We start from the raw sequence: 17,354 nt of genomic DNA, 5'->3' as shown, positions 1-17,354 counted from the left end.
CCCCCTGCCAGGGCAGCACCATAGAATCCAGCACGGATCACACAGGAATGCATCCAGATGAGGTTGGAAAGTCTCCAGAGAAGGAGACTCCACAACCTCTCTGGGCAGCTTGCTCCAGTGCTCTGTGACCCTCACAGTGAAGAAGTTCCTCCTCATGCTGAGGTGGAACCTCCTGTCCTGGAGTTTCCAGCCATTGCCCCTTGTCCTATCCCAGGGTGCTACTGAGCAGAGCCTGTCCCCTCCCTCTTGACCCCCAGTCCTCAGATATTGATAGACATTTATTAAATCCCCTCTCAGTCTTCTCCTCTCCAGACTAACCAGCCCCAGGGCTCTCAGCCTCTCCTCACCAGGCAGTGCTCCAGTCCCTTCATCACCCTTGTAGCTCTCCCTTGGACTCTCTACACCACATCCCTGTTTCTCTTGAACTGGGGTGCCCAAAACTGGATGCAATATTCCACATGGGGCCTCAGCAGGGCAGAATAAAGGGGGAGGACAACCTCCCTGGATTTACTGGACACATTCCTAATGCACCCCAGGATCCCATTGGCCTTCGTGGCCCCCACAGGGCACATTGCTGTCCCATGCAGAACCTGCTGACCACCAGCACTCCCAGGTCCTTCTCCCCAGGGCTGCTCTCCAGCAGATCATCTCCCAACCTGTACTGCTGCAGTTTATTCTTCCTTCTCAGGTGCAGGACTCTACACTTATCCTTGTTGAACCTCATTAGGTTCCTCTCTACCCAGCTCTCAGTCTGTCCAGGTCTTGCTGAAGGCCCACACAGCCTTCAGATGTCTCATCTGACTATATGTAAGTTATTTGTCCAAAGAGCAACTTCTGCTTTGCAGTCAACAAGTCCCTCAACCATTTCTAGGCAGTCTGAAGCAAAATGAGGACGAGAATGGCACTGCACATTGCAAATCAACACATGAACCATATGAAAGCAATCAACAAACCTACAAAGCAATTAAGGAAAGTAAGGCAAGCACAGATCAGTAATTTACACCAAAGAGGAGAATCCAGTTACAAAGCTATTAATCTTTAACATGGAATTTCATCAGGGTGCTAGAGTTAACTCTTCCACTATTGTGAAGAATGCCAGGGAGGCTTCAGGTCAAGATTTCAGGCCTGCATCTCACTGCAACCACTAAGATCCTCATGAAGGGTTTCAGTGTTGACTCAGAGGGAAGAATGCCATCTACTGAATTGCTCCGACAACACTGGTATGTCCCACCTCTGTTTCCCTGGACTCATTATGCAGAAGAAGGTTTTCTTCACCTTCTTATTGACATGAAGATTATCAGGAAAGAAAGGAAAGAGAGAAGGAAGTCAGGGAAGAAGGATCTATTTCAAAATAGGTCATTTACAGCTGCAGCTATTGGCAGCTGGTGTCTCTGGCCAACCTAAAAATAAATCCTACACTTGAACAAAACCCAGTAAGATTACAAACATCTACATGGCTGACAGTCATCCTCTGTGGGAGGCAAAAGCCCATTAGAGGTGACCCAGCCAGCTGTACCCACGGCTATGTTCAGCCTTGCAAATACAAGTGGGCCAAGAAGGAGGAGGTCTGAGCATTACCCTTGCTCGTGCATAGCTTTAGCTCCCACCCCAACACTCTTCTAGACAGGAAGATTTCATTAGAAACTTCACTAGGCCAAGCAGCACTGGCATGAGCCCCTCAGGAAAGTGAAGTGAAAATAGCTTCTGTGCTTGTGCAGCTCAGCTGGACGTCCACTGATCACCCACAGCGACCACCAGCCAAACCTCAGCAGAGGAATCTCCACAGCATTCACCAAGCAAAATTCAGCATCACCAAATCAAGGCTCTGCTCCAAATCAAGACCCTGCCCCACTTAAACCAATGGATCTTTGATGATACCTCAAGTCTTAAAATATATACTTTTTAAATGGCTGTCTATGGGTCCATGTGCCAGTGGAGGCCAGTGACAAGTGGAGTCCCTCAGGAATCAGTACTGGGACCAGGCTTGGTTAACATCTTTGTGGGTGACATGGACAGTGGCACTGAGTGCACCCTCACCAGGTTTGCTGATGACACCAAGCTGTGTGGTGCAGCAGACACACTGGAGGAAAGGGACCTTGACAGGCTGGGGAGGTGAGCTCATGACATCCTTATGAGGTTCAACATGACCAAGGTCCTGCAGCTGGGTTTGGGCAATCCCAGGCACTGACATAGGCTGGGGAGGGACTGGCTTGAGAACAGCCCTGAGGAAAAGGACTTGGGGGTGCTGGGGGATGAGAAGCTCAACATGAGCTACCAGTATCCACTTGCAGCCCAGAAAGCCAACCAGAGCTTGGGCTGCATCAAGAGAAGCACAGCCAGCAGGTTGAGGGAGGTGATTCTCCCCCTCTGGTCCACTCTGATGACAGCACTGTGTCCAGTTCTGGAGTCTCTGTTACAAGAAAGATCTGGATGTACTGGAAGGTGTCCAGAGAAGGGCCATGGGGATGAGCAGGGGGCTGGAGCTGCTCTGCTATGAGGACAGACTGAGGGAGTTGGGCCTATTCAGTTTGGAGAAGTCTTCAAGGAGACCTAATCGTGGCCTTCCAGTACCTGAAGGGGGCTACAAGAAAGCTGGGGAGGGACTCTTCAAGGTGTCAGGGAGTGACAGGACTGGGGGAATGGAACAAAACTAGAAATGGGTAGATTCAGATTGGATGTTAGGAAGAGGTTCTTCCCCATGATTCACTGGCACAGGTTGCCCAGGGAGGTGATGAAAGCCTTATCCCTGGAGGTTTTTGCAGCCAGGTTGGATTTGGCTGTGAGCAACCTGCTGTAGTGTGAGGGGTCCCTGGCCATGGCAGGGGGGTTGGAACTGGATGATCCTTGGGGTCCCTTCCAACCCTAACAAGCTACTTGATCCTTTAATTTAAAACCTCAGTTCATTATCAACAACTTCTTTTTCTCCGCTCCTCTTCCTCACACGAGAGAGAGAAGGTAGAATACAGAAGCACAGCATTTTGCATCCCCCTCTATTAAAATGATACACTTCAGCTGAATATAGTTTAATTATGGCTTACACTGGGTACACTCATATATTAATTAACAGTTTACTTGGAAACTCCCACCATATGGTACTGTAGCAGATGTTAATCGTCTAAGACCAAAGGCTTTGAAGTCATTGTTCTAAAGCACTTCATCTGAGGTACCAAGTGCCCTAAATTTCGACCTAAATGTAAACTGGAAATGCCAAGCACCCTACAAGATCACACCCACAGCTGTTTTCTCACAGACAATATTCTTTGGCAGAGAAGCTGAACAAAAAAAAAAAAAGGGTTCAATTGTCAAGCCTTCAGTGCTTTAAAAATGCCTTGAGAGAGCGAATTCCCTCTGCATGAGAGAAATGCTTGCACTGAACCCTCCAGGGAAAGTTTGTTTCAGCTACCAGACATCTGCTAACCCCCACACATCATGAAGGCAAAACGTGTGTCTGAGGGGCAGGGATCTATGGAGAGAGTCCAAAGGAGGGCTACAAGGATGATGGACTGAAGCACTGCCTGATGAGGACAGCCTGAGAGCCCTGGGGCTGGCTAGTCCGGAGAAGAGAAGGCTGAGAGGGGATTTAATCAATGTCTACAAATATCTGAGGGCTGGGGGTCAAGTGGGACAGGGACAGGCTCTGCTCAGTTGCATCCTGGGATAGGACAAGGGGCAATGGATGTAAGCTGCAGCACAGGAGGTTCCACCTCAACATGAGAAGGAACTTCTTCACTGTGAGGGTCACAGAGCACTGGAGCAGGCTGCCCAGAGAGGTTGTGGAGTCTCCTTCTCTGGAGACTTTCCAGCTCTGTCTGGATGTGTTCCTGTGTGACCTGTGCTGGGTTCTATATTCCTGCTCTGGCAGGGGGTTTGACTTCAAGATGTTCAGAGGTCCCTTCCAAGCCCTAACATCCTATGATCCTGTGAAGGGATGCTTGTGTAATATTAATGATCTTGGATGTGCCTGACCAATGTTCCTGTGTCTTCCAACTCTTCATTCTTGGATGCTAGGAACACGTTCTTTACCACGAGGGTGGTGGAACACTGCAACAGGTTGCTAGGGGAGGTGGTTGAGGCCCCATCCCTGGAGATATTCAAGGTGAGGTTTGACACTGATGGCTTGCTGATTTATACTGCTGGCTTTCAAAATTTTGCCACCCACTAACCAGCAAAAGCATTTGCAAACATCTTGGTTTATTACTGCAGGATGCAAATAAAACTAAGTATAGAATCATAGAATTGTCAGGGTTGGAAGGGACCTCAAGGATCAGCCAGCTCCAACCCCCGTGCCATGGCCAAGGACAACGCACACTACAGCAGGTTGCTCACAGCCACATCCACCCTGGCTGCAAAAACCTCCAGGCAGGAGGCTTCCACCACCTCCCTGGCCAACCTGTGCCAGTGTCTCACCACCCTCATGGGGAACAACTTCTTCCTAAGATCCAGTCTGAATCTACCCACTTCTAATCTTGTTCCATCCCCCCCAGTCCTATCACTCCCTGACATCCTCAAAAGTCCCTCCCCAGCTTTCCTGTAGCCCCCTTCAGATACTGGAAGGCCACAAGGTCTCCTTGGAACCTTCTCTTCTCCAGACTGCACAACCCCAGCTCCCTCTGTCAGTCCTCATGGCAGAGCAGTTCCAGCCCTCTGCTCATCCTCATGGCCCTTCTCTGGACACTGTCCAGCACTTCCAGATCCTTCCTGTATTGGAGGCTCCAGACCCGGACACAGTGCTCCAGATGGGGTCTCACCAGAGCGGAATAGAAGGGGAGAATAACCTCCCTCAACCTGCTGGCTATGCTAAGGAAGCTAGAACAGCTTTGCCAAACTGTTGCAAAAAAAAAAGACACTTGAGAAAACATATTGTGAGGCCATTTTTAAACTAACAGATGTTGCAGAATTGCAGAACAATATGTTCAAACAAAATCAAAGGTGTCAATGGGCAACACTAAAAGAGCTGCACAACCGGCACGCTAAATTTGGGTAGCAAGCGAGCTGGCCTTGTCTAGGAGAAGTTCTTCCTGAGAAAAGACCATGAATTCAGAAACCACAGAGTTTTAGAATGGTCTGGGTTGGGTATTTCAAAAGTTCATCCAGTCCAACCCCCTCTGCAGTCAGCAGGGACATCCCCATCTACATTGCCTGGAGAAGAGGAGACTCAGGGGTGACCTTATTACTCTCTACAACTACCTGAAGGGAGGTTGTAGACAGATGGATGTTGGTCTCTTCTCCCAGGCAGCCAGTACCAGAACAAGAGGACACAGTCTCCGGCTGCACCAGGGGAGGTTTAGGTTGGATGTTAGGAAAAAGTTCTATACAGAGAGAGTGATTGGCCATTGGAATGGGCTGCACGGGGAGGTGGTGGAGTCGCCATCATTGGAGGTTTTCAGGAGGAGACTTGATGGGGTGCTTGGTGCCGTGGGTTAGTTGTTTAGGTGGGTTGGATTGGTTGATGGGTTGGACGTAATGATCTTGAAGGTCTCTTCCAACCTGGTTTATTCTATGTATTCTATCGGGTTGCCCAAAGCCTTGTTGAGCCTCACCTTGACTATCTCCAGGGAAATAGCCCCAGCCACCTCCATGGGTAACCTGTTCCAGTGTTCCACCACCCTCATGGTGCAGAACTTGTTCCTAACACCCAATCTAAATCTGTTCTCTAGTTTGAAGCCATTGCTCCTTGTCCTGTCACTGTAGACCTTTGTGAACAGTCTCTCTCCATCCTTCTGTTAGCCACCTCCAGGTACTGGAAGACTGCTCTTAGGTCTTCCTGGAGTCTTCTCTTCTCCAGGCTGAACACCCCCAGCTCCCTCAGCCAGTCCTCACAGCAGAGGTGCTCCAACCCCCAGACCATTTTGTGGCCCTCCTCTGCACCTGCTCCATCAGGTCCATGTCCTACCTACACTGAGAGCTCCAGACCTGTACACAGTACTCCAGGTGAGATCACACCGGAGCAGAGCAAATAAATTCTCAAACTTTTTCACGGTTTTTTTTTCCCCTTCAAATTTGGCTGCCTGAATTATTTGCAGAGTGGCTGCTTATGTAACATTGCATTTGCTATGGCAACCCCCAGGCTGTGAGGCTTTGACACATCCCAGTCCCAATCGCAGTTTCATTTTCTGATGGTAAACAACGGCAGGAGAGGTTTTTCTAATCACAAGTCAAGGTGCACCAAAACACATCACCCCCTGACCCATGTGGTAGCTGTGATATTGGTAAAGATCCTTCCTTCAGAAAGGCAAGCAAAGAGCAAGAGATGGACAGGAAAAATAAACACTGAATCACAGCATTGTCAGGGCTGGAAGGGACCTCAAGGATCAGCCAGTTCCAACCCCCCTGCCATGGCCAGGGATACCTCACACTACAGCAGGTTGCTCACAGCCACATCCAGCCTGGCTGCAAAAACCTCCAGGCATTAGGCTTCCACCACTTCCCTGGGCAACCTGTGCCAGTGTCTCACCACCCTCATGGGAAACAACTTCCTAACACCCAATTTCAAGCTACCCATTTCCAGTTTTGCTCCATTGCCCCCAGTCCTATCACTCCCTGACACCCTCCAAAAGTCCCTCCCCAGCTGTTTTGTAGCCTCCTTCACATACTGGATGTCCACAATGAGGTCTCCTAAGAGGCTTCTCCAGACTGAGTCTCCCTCAGTCTGTCCTCATAGCAGAGCAGCTCCAGCCCTCTGCTCATCCTCATGGCCCTTCTCTGGACACCTTCCAGAACCTCCAGATCCTTCCTGTAACAGAGGCTCCAGAACTGGATGCAGTACTCATGCTGAGGAAAGAGATCTTCCAGCGCTGCTTTCACCGCAGTTTTTAAAATCCAGAGTCCTTAAAACTAAAAGTTTGGAATGGTGGAGTTGGACCCTTGATTACCCATTTGTGTTCCAACTCCCCTCTCCAAAAAGGGCCCCAAATTGTCTTACTAAGGTTCTTACTCCTCTCTGACAAAGGGAGTACCTACCTATAAATTTAAAGGATCAGGAGAGTCCATGGAATTTAAACTGCAACTACAGCACTGTCTCACAGTTTCCTCTACAGCTTTTCCAAGCTTTACTTGCTAGACATTTAAGTCATAAATCCACTTAATAGCCTCACTTCCAAGCTAATGGAGTACTATGTTTACCCCCCCCCAATAGCTGCAAAATTTCAGTGTGCCTTTCTTGGGAGATAAAGGGAAAAAAAGAAAACAACCCCAAAGTTTTAATGCTGACAAGTTGTAAACCACCTGATCTGTTCCACACGTGCCACTTAGCAAGGAGAGTTCAAACTGATGACTGCCCTGCAGCTCATCAGTCGCCTACAGAAACTTCACAAGGAAGTCAAGTTCTAGAATCCCAACCATTTTTCATACTGTTATTAAATAGCCAGGTTTTGTCTCCTGGAGACAGCTCAGCCTTTTTCATCTTATTTCTGATGGTCACATTTATTAAGGGCCTGACCAAAAAGCAGTACGAAGGGAAGCAGTATGAGAAAAGTCCCATTAATTCAATAAGCCATTAGAAAACAAAACCAAATCAGGCAGACAAAACTGAATGTCCAGAATGAGGCACACACACAGAGGCAAGCAAACATTTTCTCTGTACCATAAACTACTTGCTCACAGAACTGTCAGGGTTGGAATGGACCTCAAGGATCAGCCAGTTCCAACCCCCCGGACATGGCCACGGACACCTCACACTACAGCAGGTTGCTCACAGCCACATCCAGCCTGGCCTTAGAAACCTCCAGGGATGAGGCTTCCACCACCTCCCTTTGCCAGTGTCTCAACAACCTCATGGGGAAGAACTTCCTAGTGTCTAATCTAAATCTCCCCTCTTCTAGCTTAGATCCATTCCCCCCAGTCCTATCACTCCCTGACACCCTAAAAAGGCCCTCCCCAGCTTTCCTGTAGCTCCCTTCAGGTACTGGAAGGCAAAAAGAAGGTCTCCTCTCCAGACTGAATAGCCCCAACTCCCACAGTCTCTCTCAGTCCTCATAGGAGAGGAGCACCAGCCCTCTCTTCACCCTCATAGCTCTTCTCTGGACACCAGCACCTCCAGATCTTTCCTGTACTAGGGCCTCCAGAGCTGGATACAGTGCTCCAGGTAGGTCTCTCCAGAGTGGAGCAGAGGGGGAGAATCACCTCCCTCGACCTGCTGGCTATGCTTCTCTTGATGCAACCCAGGCTCTGGTTGGCTTCCTGGGCTGCAAGTGCACACTGCTGACTCATGTTGAGCTTCTCATCCACCAACAACCCCTAGCCCTTTTCTTCAGGCCTTTGTAATAATACATTCCAGCCTATACCCCAGAAAAAGCCCTCTTCCCTCACTCTGTCTATACCACAATCTTACTCACAGACCAATGCAAAAAATCCTGAGCTTTTCATGTAGATCTCTTAGTGACCCTGACTACAGGAATCATCCTTACCCCTTGCAAGATTTTTTTGTTCTATTTTCTATTTGCTAGATCCCAGCACTGTGGGAAGATTTGTGCCTCTAGGGACGAGCTCCCCTGTTGCTACCTAATGGTTGAGTACCTGCTGCAGGACCTGTGTGCTGCCACAGAAGTCCTAGGGTTTTCACGAGAAGGAAGAGAATAAAACATCCTGGGCTGCAGCAAGAGAAGCATAGCCAGCAGGGAAAGGGAGGTGATTCTCCCGCTCTGCTCCACTCTGGTGAGACCCCACCTGGAGCACTGTGTCCAGTTCTGGAGCCTCTGTTACAGGAAGGATCTGGAGGTGCTGGAAGGTGTCCAGAGAAGGGCCACAAGGATGAGCAGAGAGCTGGAACTGCTCTCCTATGAGGACTGACAGAGGGAGTTGGGGTTGTTCAGTCTGGAGAAGAGAAGGCTCCAAGGAGACCTTCTTGTGGCCTTCCAGTATCTGAAGGGGGCTACAAGAAAGCTGGGAGGGGCTTTTGAGGATGTCAGGGAGTGATAGGACTGTGGGGAATGGAGCAAAACTAGAAGTGGGTAGATTCAGACTGGATGTTAGGAAGAAGTTCTTCCCCATGAGGGTGGTGAGACACTGGCACAGGTTGCCCAGGGAGGTGGTAGAAGCCTCATGCCTGGAGGTTTTTCAGGCCAGGCTGGATGTGGCTGTGAGCAACCTGCTGTAGTGTGAGGTGTCCCTGCCCATGGCAGGGGGGTTGGAACTGGATGATCCTTGAAGTCCCTTCCAACTCCTGCAAGTCTATGATTCTATAAAACCAGCCCCATGGCAACATTTTTCCCTTTTTATTATGATTTTCTAAGTATTTTCTAAGTATTGGAATCTTTCATTTCAGAGCATTCCCACAAAACCTTGCATTTTGGGGTGTATTTGGGTCAGTTGAATGTGGTGCTTGGGGATATGGTTTGGAGATGAACCTTGTAGATTAGGCTTAACGGCTGGACTTGGTGATCCTGAAGGTCTTTTCCAACCTGAATGTTTGTGATTTTCTTGATGAATTTCATGCCCATTACACCAAGCAGAGCCCAGTTGTCAGCAGCCCACGGGGATTTCATGCAAACACACACACACACTACTGAAAACCAACATGAAGTTCTCTGTGTGAAGAACCGGCAGAAACTCGGGTCCTAAATCCATCTAAATACACAACCATCCACCTGGGGAACCGGTGCAATCTGATTTCACTTTCCTAGCACATTCATTTTCCCCCTTTTCTTCCACCAGACCTCTTAAGTATTTATATCCTTCTAGAGCAGACTTTCTAAAGGCAAAAGGCTCCCATTCCTTAGCCTTCATGCTTTATATGGCAGCTTTTTGGAGTATGACTACCATTACAACAGTTTAAGCTGCCTAAGTTTAGCATAAGCTCCATAAGCTTTCCTTCAGTGAACAAATACATATATATATATATTTAAGCTCTGTTAGATACAGTAATATTGAGATTTTTTTTTTTCCAGGTGCATTGTCTCTTGGAGCAGATCTGCCACTAAGAATGAATTAAATGCCATTGGTCCTGAAGAAAACTAAGGGAGCTGAAGGATCTTCAGTCTGCAGAAGAGAAGGCTCCAGGGAGACTTGATAGCCTTCCTGTGCCTGAAGGGTGCTACAAGAAGGATGGAAAGAGACTGTTTGCAAAGGCCTGCAGTGACAGGACAAGAGACAGTGACTTCAAACTATAGAAGGGCAGACTGAGATTGGATGTTGGGAACGAGTTCTGCACCGTGAGGGTAGTGGAACACTGGAACAGGTTTCCTGAGCAGGTGGGAGCCTTGGGGAGCACAAGCCCTATGAGGAGAGGCTGAGGGAGCTGGGGTTATTTAGCCTGGAGAAGAGGAGGCTCAGGGGAGACCTTATTGCCATCTACAACTATCTTGAAGGGATGTTGTAGCCAGGTTGGGGTTGGTCTCTTCTCCCAGGCAACCAGCACCAGAACAAGAGGACACACTCTCAAGCTGCAGCAGGGGATGAATGTTAGGAAGGAGTTCTCCACAGAGAGATTGGCCATTGGAATGTGCTGCCCAGGGAGGTGGTGTGTCACCATCACTGGAGGTGTTTAAAAAGAGTCAGGATGAGGCACTTGGTGCCATGGTTTAGTTGATTAGATGGTGCTGGGTGATAGGTTGGACTCGATCTCTGAGGTCTTTTCCAACCTGGTTAATTCTGTATTCTGTGGTTGAGGCTCCACCCCTGGAGATATTCAAGGTGACGCTCAACAGGGCTCTGGGCGACCTGATCTAGTAGAGGATGTCCCTGCTGACTGCAGAAGGGGATGTGGTAGATGACCTTCCAACCCAGACCACTCTATGATTCCATATTGCTTAAAGCAGCAAGTCCTTATCAAACCACAGCCATCATAACAACTTAAGACAAAATAAAAAGAAGTTAAATCAGGAAGGCCAAGTTAAAAACATCCTGAGGTCTCAAAAAAAAAAAGAAAACAAAACAAAAAAGCAATTGGCTGAATTGCTTGTCTCTGAGGGTTGTTTTTTCAGCACCTCAGAAATCTCTAAGCCAAGCTGACACCTTCCCTCCCTGACTCAGTGAAAGCCATGACGTTTGTCGGCCCTCAACCTTGCCACCTGCCAACATCTCCCAACCCAACAGCGCAATCCACACGTGTTCTCCTCCAGAGGGGATGCAGAGGAGGTGATTGACACAGTTTCAGCTCACTGATCCAGGCAGGGCCTTTTAAAATTAGTACTAAATAGACGAAATGTAGAAGAATAGACCGCTTGCATCCATTTACATATTCATTTTGATCCTCCACATACAATATGCCATCCTGTGGGAGAGATGAGCTAATCCATCTGCTCTTTCCCCCCCCCAGCTCTATGACAGATAATCTTCTGTCACTGGGCCCATTTTAAATGATACAAAGAAAAAAAAAACCTCCTGTGCTGACACAGGCTCCCCTCCTTATGTCCTTCTCATTTGCAAAGCTGTAACCTGCACTTCAATCCACAGCTCCTTAACGTGGACATTTGCACAGGATGAAATTTAAGGTAGCCACTTATTTGCATAACCAACTCCAGGCACAACTCTAAGTGCTGGAAGGTGTCCAGCCAAGGCCACGCTGACGAGCAGAGGGCTGGAACTGCTCTGCTATGAGGACAGACTGAGAGTTGGGGCTGTTCAGTTTGGAGAAAAGAAGGCTCCAAGGAGACCTTCTTGTGGCCTTCCAGTATCTGAAGGGGGCTACAAGAAAGCTGGGGAGGGACTTTGGAGGGTGTCAGGGAGTGATAGGACTGGGGGAAATGGAGCAAAACTAGAAGTGGGCAGATTCAGATTGGATGTTAGGAAGAAGTTCTTCCCCATGAGGGTGGTGAGACACTGGCACAGGTTGCCCAGGGAGGCTAAAACCTCATCCCTGGATGATTTTTAAGGCTAAGCTGGATGGGGCTCTGATGTAGTGTGAGGTGTCCCTGGCCATGGCAGGGGCTTGGAACTGGATGAACCTTGAGCTCCCTTCCAACCCTGACAATTCTATGATTCTAAGTCTCTCTGCTATTCTCTTTCATCTTGTACAGGGGTGAAGAGAGCAGGGAGGGGGAAGCTCTTGGTAACCCCCTGGTTTTGTCGGGGGGGGTGTTCATATGCTGTTTATAAATTGTAAATATATGCACATATTGTATATTTTTTTACATATTCATTGCATTTCCATATTTCCAGATTGGAGCTTTGCTTGTCAATACAGCTCCATTTGCTTGCATCTGAGCTAGTCTGGCCTCTTTATTTCAGGGGGGTAATTGCAACCCACCACACCAGTGTGCAAGAGTCCATGGGCCATCAAAGTACCCACGGTATCAAGGAACTAAAAAAAGAAAAGGAGACTGAAGCAACTGTATTTACTACATGAATGCCCATGGTGTTGAGCCTGCTCCCTCTCCAGTCACCCAGCTCAGAATTTTATGTAACATTTTTGAGTGGGAAGACTTCATCCCTCATCTTCTTTTCGATTGGTTGTTTTTTGTTGCACCTTTAATGCCCGTTGCTTTATCACTGCCCTGCACAAAATGCCACGGAGGTAATGGCTCTTCTGCCTGAATAAAGGCTTCCAGACGGGGGCTTTTTATTGCAAACATTCAGGTCAGAGCAGCAAGACCATCACAAAAAGAAAAAAAAAAAAAAAAAACAAAAAAAAAAAAAACCCCACTACAGTGCAATAAAATCTGAAGTGTTTCATTTCCCCTTACTTTCAGATAACTGTAAACAATGTTAAACAGTAGGATTTTTGCCTTTATGGGGAAAAAATTTTGCTTTGAAGGCTGGAATCTATTTTGAAGAACGCTGTTTTAAAGAGCTGCTCTGTGCAGGCATCTTACATTGCAGGGCACTTACTTCAAGGAAGAGGTTAAAACAGAGTTCAGATGTTGGTAATTCTCCAGAATAACTCCAATAAGCAGCAAACTGTTCTCACATCTTGAAGTTTTAATGCCATTTATGCAAACCATACCTGACTGCTGCTAATACAGAGGGCACTACTGCACTCGCCCCAAAGTTCTCATGACAAAGACACCTTCGTGTTCTGCTCATTGAGCTGCCTTGGGTACCTCTAAAACACAAATTAGCTGTTTTTCAGGCTTTTAGGGATGTAATTTGTTGGAGAGCATGCCTTTAAAGCAGCACAAGAATATTTTTCTCACCCAGATTTCAGTGACATTTGCAAGCTTACAAAGGATAACGCAAGGAAAATTAAGTTCATGCAGCTGAGAGCACCTTGCCTTTATCCCCTGCTGTCCTTCCTCCAAACTTGGCAAGGTGTCACCCATCAAACAGGGCCAAACTTGCTGACAGCTGCTGGTCATACTCAATTCCAGGCCCAAACTCTGCTATGAGGACAAGCTGAGGGAGCTGAGGGTGTTCAGCCTACAGGAAACTCCAGGGAGACCTTAACAGCTGCCTTACAATACCTGATGGGATCCTACAGGAATGCTGGAGCAGAACTTCTCATCAGGGTGCCTAGAGACAGGACAAGGAGGAATGGTTTGAATCTGAGGGAGGGCAGGGTTAGATTGGAGCTGAGGAAGAGGTTCTTCAGTGTGAGGGTGGTAAGACTCTAAAATAGGCTGCCCAAGGAGGCTGTGGATGCCTCCTTCCTGGGAGTGTTCAAGGCCAGGCTGGATGAGGCCTTGAGCAGCCAAGCCTAATTGAGAGGCATCTCTGCCTATGGCAGGGAGGTTGGAAGGGATGATCTCTAAGGTCCCTTCCAATCTATGCTATGAAACTCAAGAATGGCTCTCTAGGTGGATTCCCTCAAACAGCACTAATCAGAGGCAGGTGCTTTGCACCTCACCCTTAACAAAGGCTCACCTGCAAATCCACAACACAAAATGAAGAAAGAAAAGCTTGCAGCAACATCTCTGTGCCTGTTCAGTGAAAATTCAATCACTCCAGAGCAACAATCAAACACTCAGACCGAAGGAAACAACTTAAAACCAAGGTTCATCACCCAAACCACAGGCAGGAGTGCAATAGATGCACTTGTTTTTTTGGTACAGTTCAGGGACTGACTTATTTAAAACCAGACCCACAGCTGTCAGGTTTCTAACCACAAACTGTTACCCAGCCTCACCATTTTTAACCTTATCATTTAGCCACCCTATTGTCATTAGGCAGTGATCAGGGAGTGATAGGACTAGGGGGAATGGAAAAAAAAACCAGAAGTGGGTAGATTCAGATTGGATGTTAGGAAGAAGTTTATGACGATGAGGGCAGTGAGGCACTGGAACAGGTTGCCCAGGGAGGGGGTGGAAGCCTCATGCCTGGATGATTTTAAGACCAGGCTGGCTGTGAGCAACCTGCTGTAGTGTGAGGTGTCCCTGCCCATGGCAGGGGGGTTGGAACTGGATGAGCCTTGAGGTCCCTTCCAACCCTGACAAATTCTACAATTAAATAACTGAGTCTCTATTGATGCAATACCTAAGCAGAGAAATGCAATTTAATTCACCTGTCTGATGAGAAGTATTTGATGCCTCCCATTTTTGGTGTGTTTCTACAATGCACCAAAGCTTTGGGGGGTTTGTTTATTCCCCCCCTCTACAATCCCAAAATATGAAGCAAGTATCTCAGAGACTGATTTGATAAACTCCCACAGGATCTCCTTTTTGAGGTTTTGGTTTGGCTTTGGTTGGTTTTGTTTGCTTGTTTTGGTTTGGGGGTTTTGTTTGTTTTTCAGAAGAAAAAAAAAGTTGAAATCTAAATATCTGGAGGAAAACATTCTGCAGTTTAGAAGGGTTTGCCTTTAATACAGATCATCTGCAGCTCCTTTAAGCTTTTTATTACCATTCACTAGTTTCTTAGGATACAAAGTATCACTTTTTTAATTACTGTTATTATTATATTATTTATTAGTATTATTATTTCAGAAAGAGCAAAACTATGTAAGCCATTGAATACAATTTTTGTTTGGGTTGTTTTGTTTGTTTATATTCAGAAGTAAAAATGTTGGAACCTAAGTACCTGGAAGAAAACCTTCTGCAGTTCAGAAGGGTTTGCCTTCAAGTGGCTCCTTTAAGCTTTGCATTCATATTTACTAATTGCTTAGTATTAATATTTACTAATTTCTTAGTTAAAAGTATCACTTTTTATTATTACTGTTGTGACCATTATTACTATCACCATTACCACCATTATTATCATCACCATTACCATTAACATATAGACTGAAAACACTTCAGCAAAACTGTCTAAGTCACTGAACACAATTATCAGTCGACATCTATAAATGTCAGGATTGATTAACTGGAAGCATATGTTCTAGCCCGAAATTTTAAGGATGATGAAAGTGTCACATTAGTAGCACGCAGCATGTTATAAAGAACTCCCACAACGTAGCACTCGCTCCAAAGTTGTACCCATCCGGCCATTCTATCTTTTTTCCTCACACAGATATGTAACACTAGATGAGGATTTATTCAAAACACAGCTGCAGCCTAATTTAAAGGCAACTGAAAACTAAAAGAAAGATAAGAAAATAATAAAGAACACCACCACCAGAAGACGACGTTTTCACATGGCAGCGTTAAAGCCGTGTCGATGCACACGGCGAAACAGAAAAGCATTTCCAGAAGGTCTGTGTTTTATTCTCATTAGACTTTATTTCGGGGGAGGAGAGGTGATGCAGCTGGGGGAGCAGCGCAGCAGGGCAAGCACACGTCAGCCCAGCGCACTCAATCCAGGCTAATGCAAACTACGAGTCTTTAAAGGCTGTCCCCGGGGGACTGCGATGGCGAGCCCCTCAACCCCCGCCTCCAAGCGTGGGTGCGCTCTACCCGGCCGGGCTGCCCCCTCCCACATCCACCCCTTCGCCCGCCGAGGTGGTTCCGCGGCAACGAGGGCGGGAAGGGGGGGAGCCCCAGCGCTCCTGAGGACCGACCCACTGACCCCGCCGCCTGCGGAGCCCCTCTAACACGCCCCACCTCTGCAATTCCCGCTGCAGCTGTGCCCTCCGCATGGGCCGGAGCCCCGCGCTAGCTTAAACTTTTATTTCGCCGCATCTGCCGGGAGCAGCCGGCGCCGCATCCTCTCGCTGCCGGGGAGCGGGGGCGGCCCTACCGCCTCACCGCGGCCGCTACCCGGGAGCATCCCGGGCTCAGCCTTCTCCTCATCCCTCCCCCGCACCTGGCGGGGGATAGCCAGCCGCGCCCCCGCCACCCCCCGCCCCACGCTCTAAGCCTGGGGATGGAGCGGGGAGAGCGGCCCCGGGGCCCCCGACCCCCGCGCTGCTCCTTCGCCACTCCCTCGCTCCGGCAGCGCGGCTCCGAGGGTCTCCCTTCCCCCTTCCCACCCTTCAGCCAAAACGTGGGGGGGAGCTGGCGGTGCCGAGAGGCGGGACCCCGGTGCGGGGGAAACCGCGGAGGTTCCCGCACCTGCGAGGGTGGGGGTGGGGTGTGGTAGATGGGGATGGGAGAGGGGCACCGCGCGGTCCCGATGCCACTCCTCACCTTTCATCCAGTCGACGACTTGGCTCGGCGACCACTTACTGACGGGCTCCATGATGAGGGCCATGGGGGGCTCTAGGGTGCGGGGCTCGGGCAGCCGCCTACTCTCCGGGCGAAGGACAAAGCTGTGCGGAGCGGAACGGAGCGGCGGGACCACAGTGCCCGGAGCCCGGCGGCGGCGGGAGGACAGAGCCGCTAAATCCCCGCTTGCCTCCGCTCGCTCGCTCGCCGCCTCTGTGCTCCTCTAGGGATTTCAGTTCATGTTGCCGGCTCGGCGGGGAGGGGGAAAAGGAGGAGGGAGAAAGAGGAGGAGGAGGAAGAGAGAGGAGGCGGCGGCACGCTCCAACGCCTCCCGCCCCCGCGGACCCACGGGCAGTGGCGGCGGCGGCTGCCGGCCCCGCCGAGAGCTCGGTCCCCGGAGCGGCTGAGCGGGAGGCTGTCTCTAGGCTGCACCCGGGCTCTGCCCGCTCGGTCCGGCGGCTCCCCACCGCTAGCGCGCCGGTGTCTTTTTCTCCTGGCGGAAATGACGAGGCGGCTCCTGCCACCCGAAAATATCTTCAAGTGAAATGGGAAGCGACACCCGACTGCCGCCCGGGGCGGGGGAACGGAGGGGAGGGGAAGAGAGGAGGGGGGAAAGGCGGGATGACTCGCAAGGTGCTGGCGGCGGGGGCGGGAGGAGTGCGGGCCTGGGGCGGCGGCAGCAGCAACGAGGAGCACCTGCTCCCGCCGAGCCCGGGGCGACGGCGGGGCAGGGTGGAGGGGCTGCGGGGGAGCTCAGCCAGCTGCACCGAGCCGGCGTTTGGGTCTGTTGGAGGGGTTTGATTTGAGTTGATTTGGTTTGGGTTCGTTGTTTGGTTTTTTCCCTTGGAGAAAAGCATCGCTGCGTGGGCGGGAAAGGTGATTTATTTTTGAGTAAGGCGGCCGTGATGGACGGTGCCGCCGAACAGCCGGGAGGGTGCCGTTGCTGGCGGGCAACAGGGATGGGAA

The 17,354-nt window shown here is 49.4% G+C and overlaps 1 protein-coding gene across 6 annotated transcripts in view; it reads right to left on the bottom strand.

Moving 5' to 3' along the window:
• The window catches only part of CNKSR2 (connector enhancer of kinase suppressor of Ras 2), a 252,421-nt gene extending 235,593 nt beyond the window's left edge, over positions 1-16,828 (bottom strand). For all 6 annotated transcript variants that reach the window (XM_054165993.1, XM_054165994.1, XM_054165995.1 and 3 more), the window contains exon 1: positions 16,371-16,828. In XM_054165993.1, coding sequence (XP_054021968.1) covers positions 16,371-16,434 — 64 coding nt within the window. In that variant the 5' untranslated portion in view covers positions 16,435-16,828. The remainder of the gene's footprint in view (positions 1-16,370) is intronic.
• Between the last annotated feature and the right edge of the window lie 526 nt (positions 16,829-17,354).

This window comes from Dryobates pubescens, chromosome 12 (assembly GCF_014839835.1).
Source record: "Dryobates pubescens isolate bDryPub1 chromosome 12, bDryPub1.pri, whole genome shotgun sequence".
Lineage (NCBI taxonomy): Eukaryota > Metazoa > Chordata > Aves > Piciformes > Picidae > Dryobates > Dryobates pubescens.
Note: the sequence above shows the minus strand (reverse complement) of the source record. Positions and strands in the feature narration are given on the sequence as shown.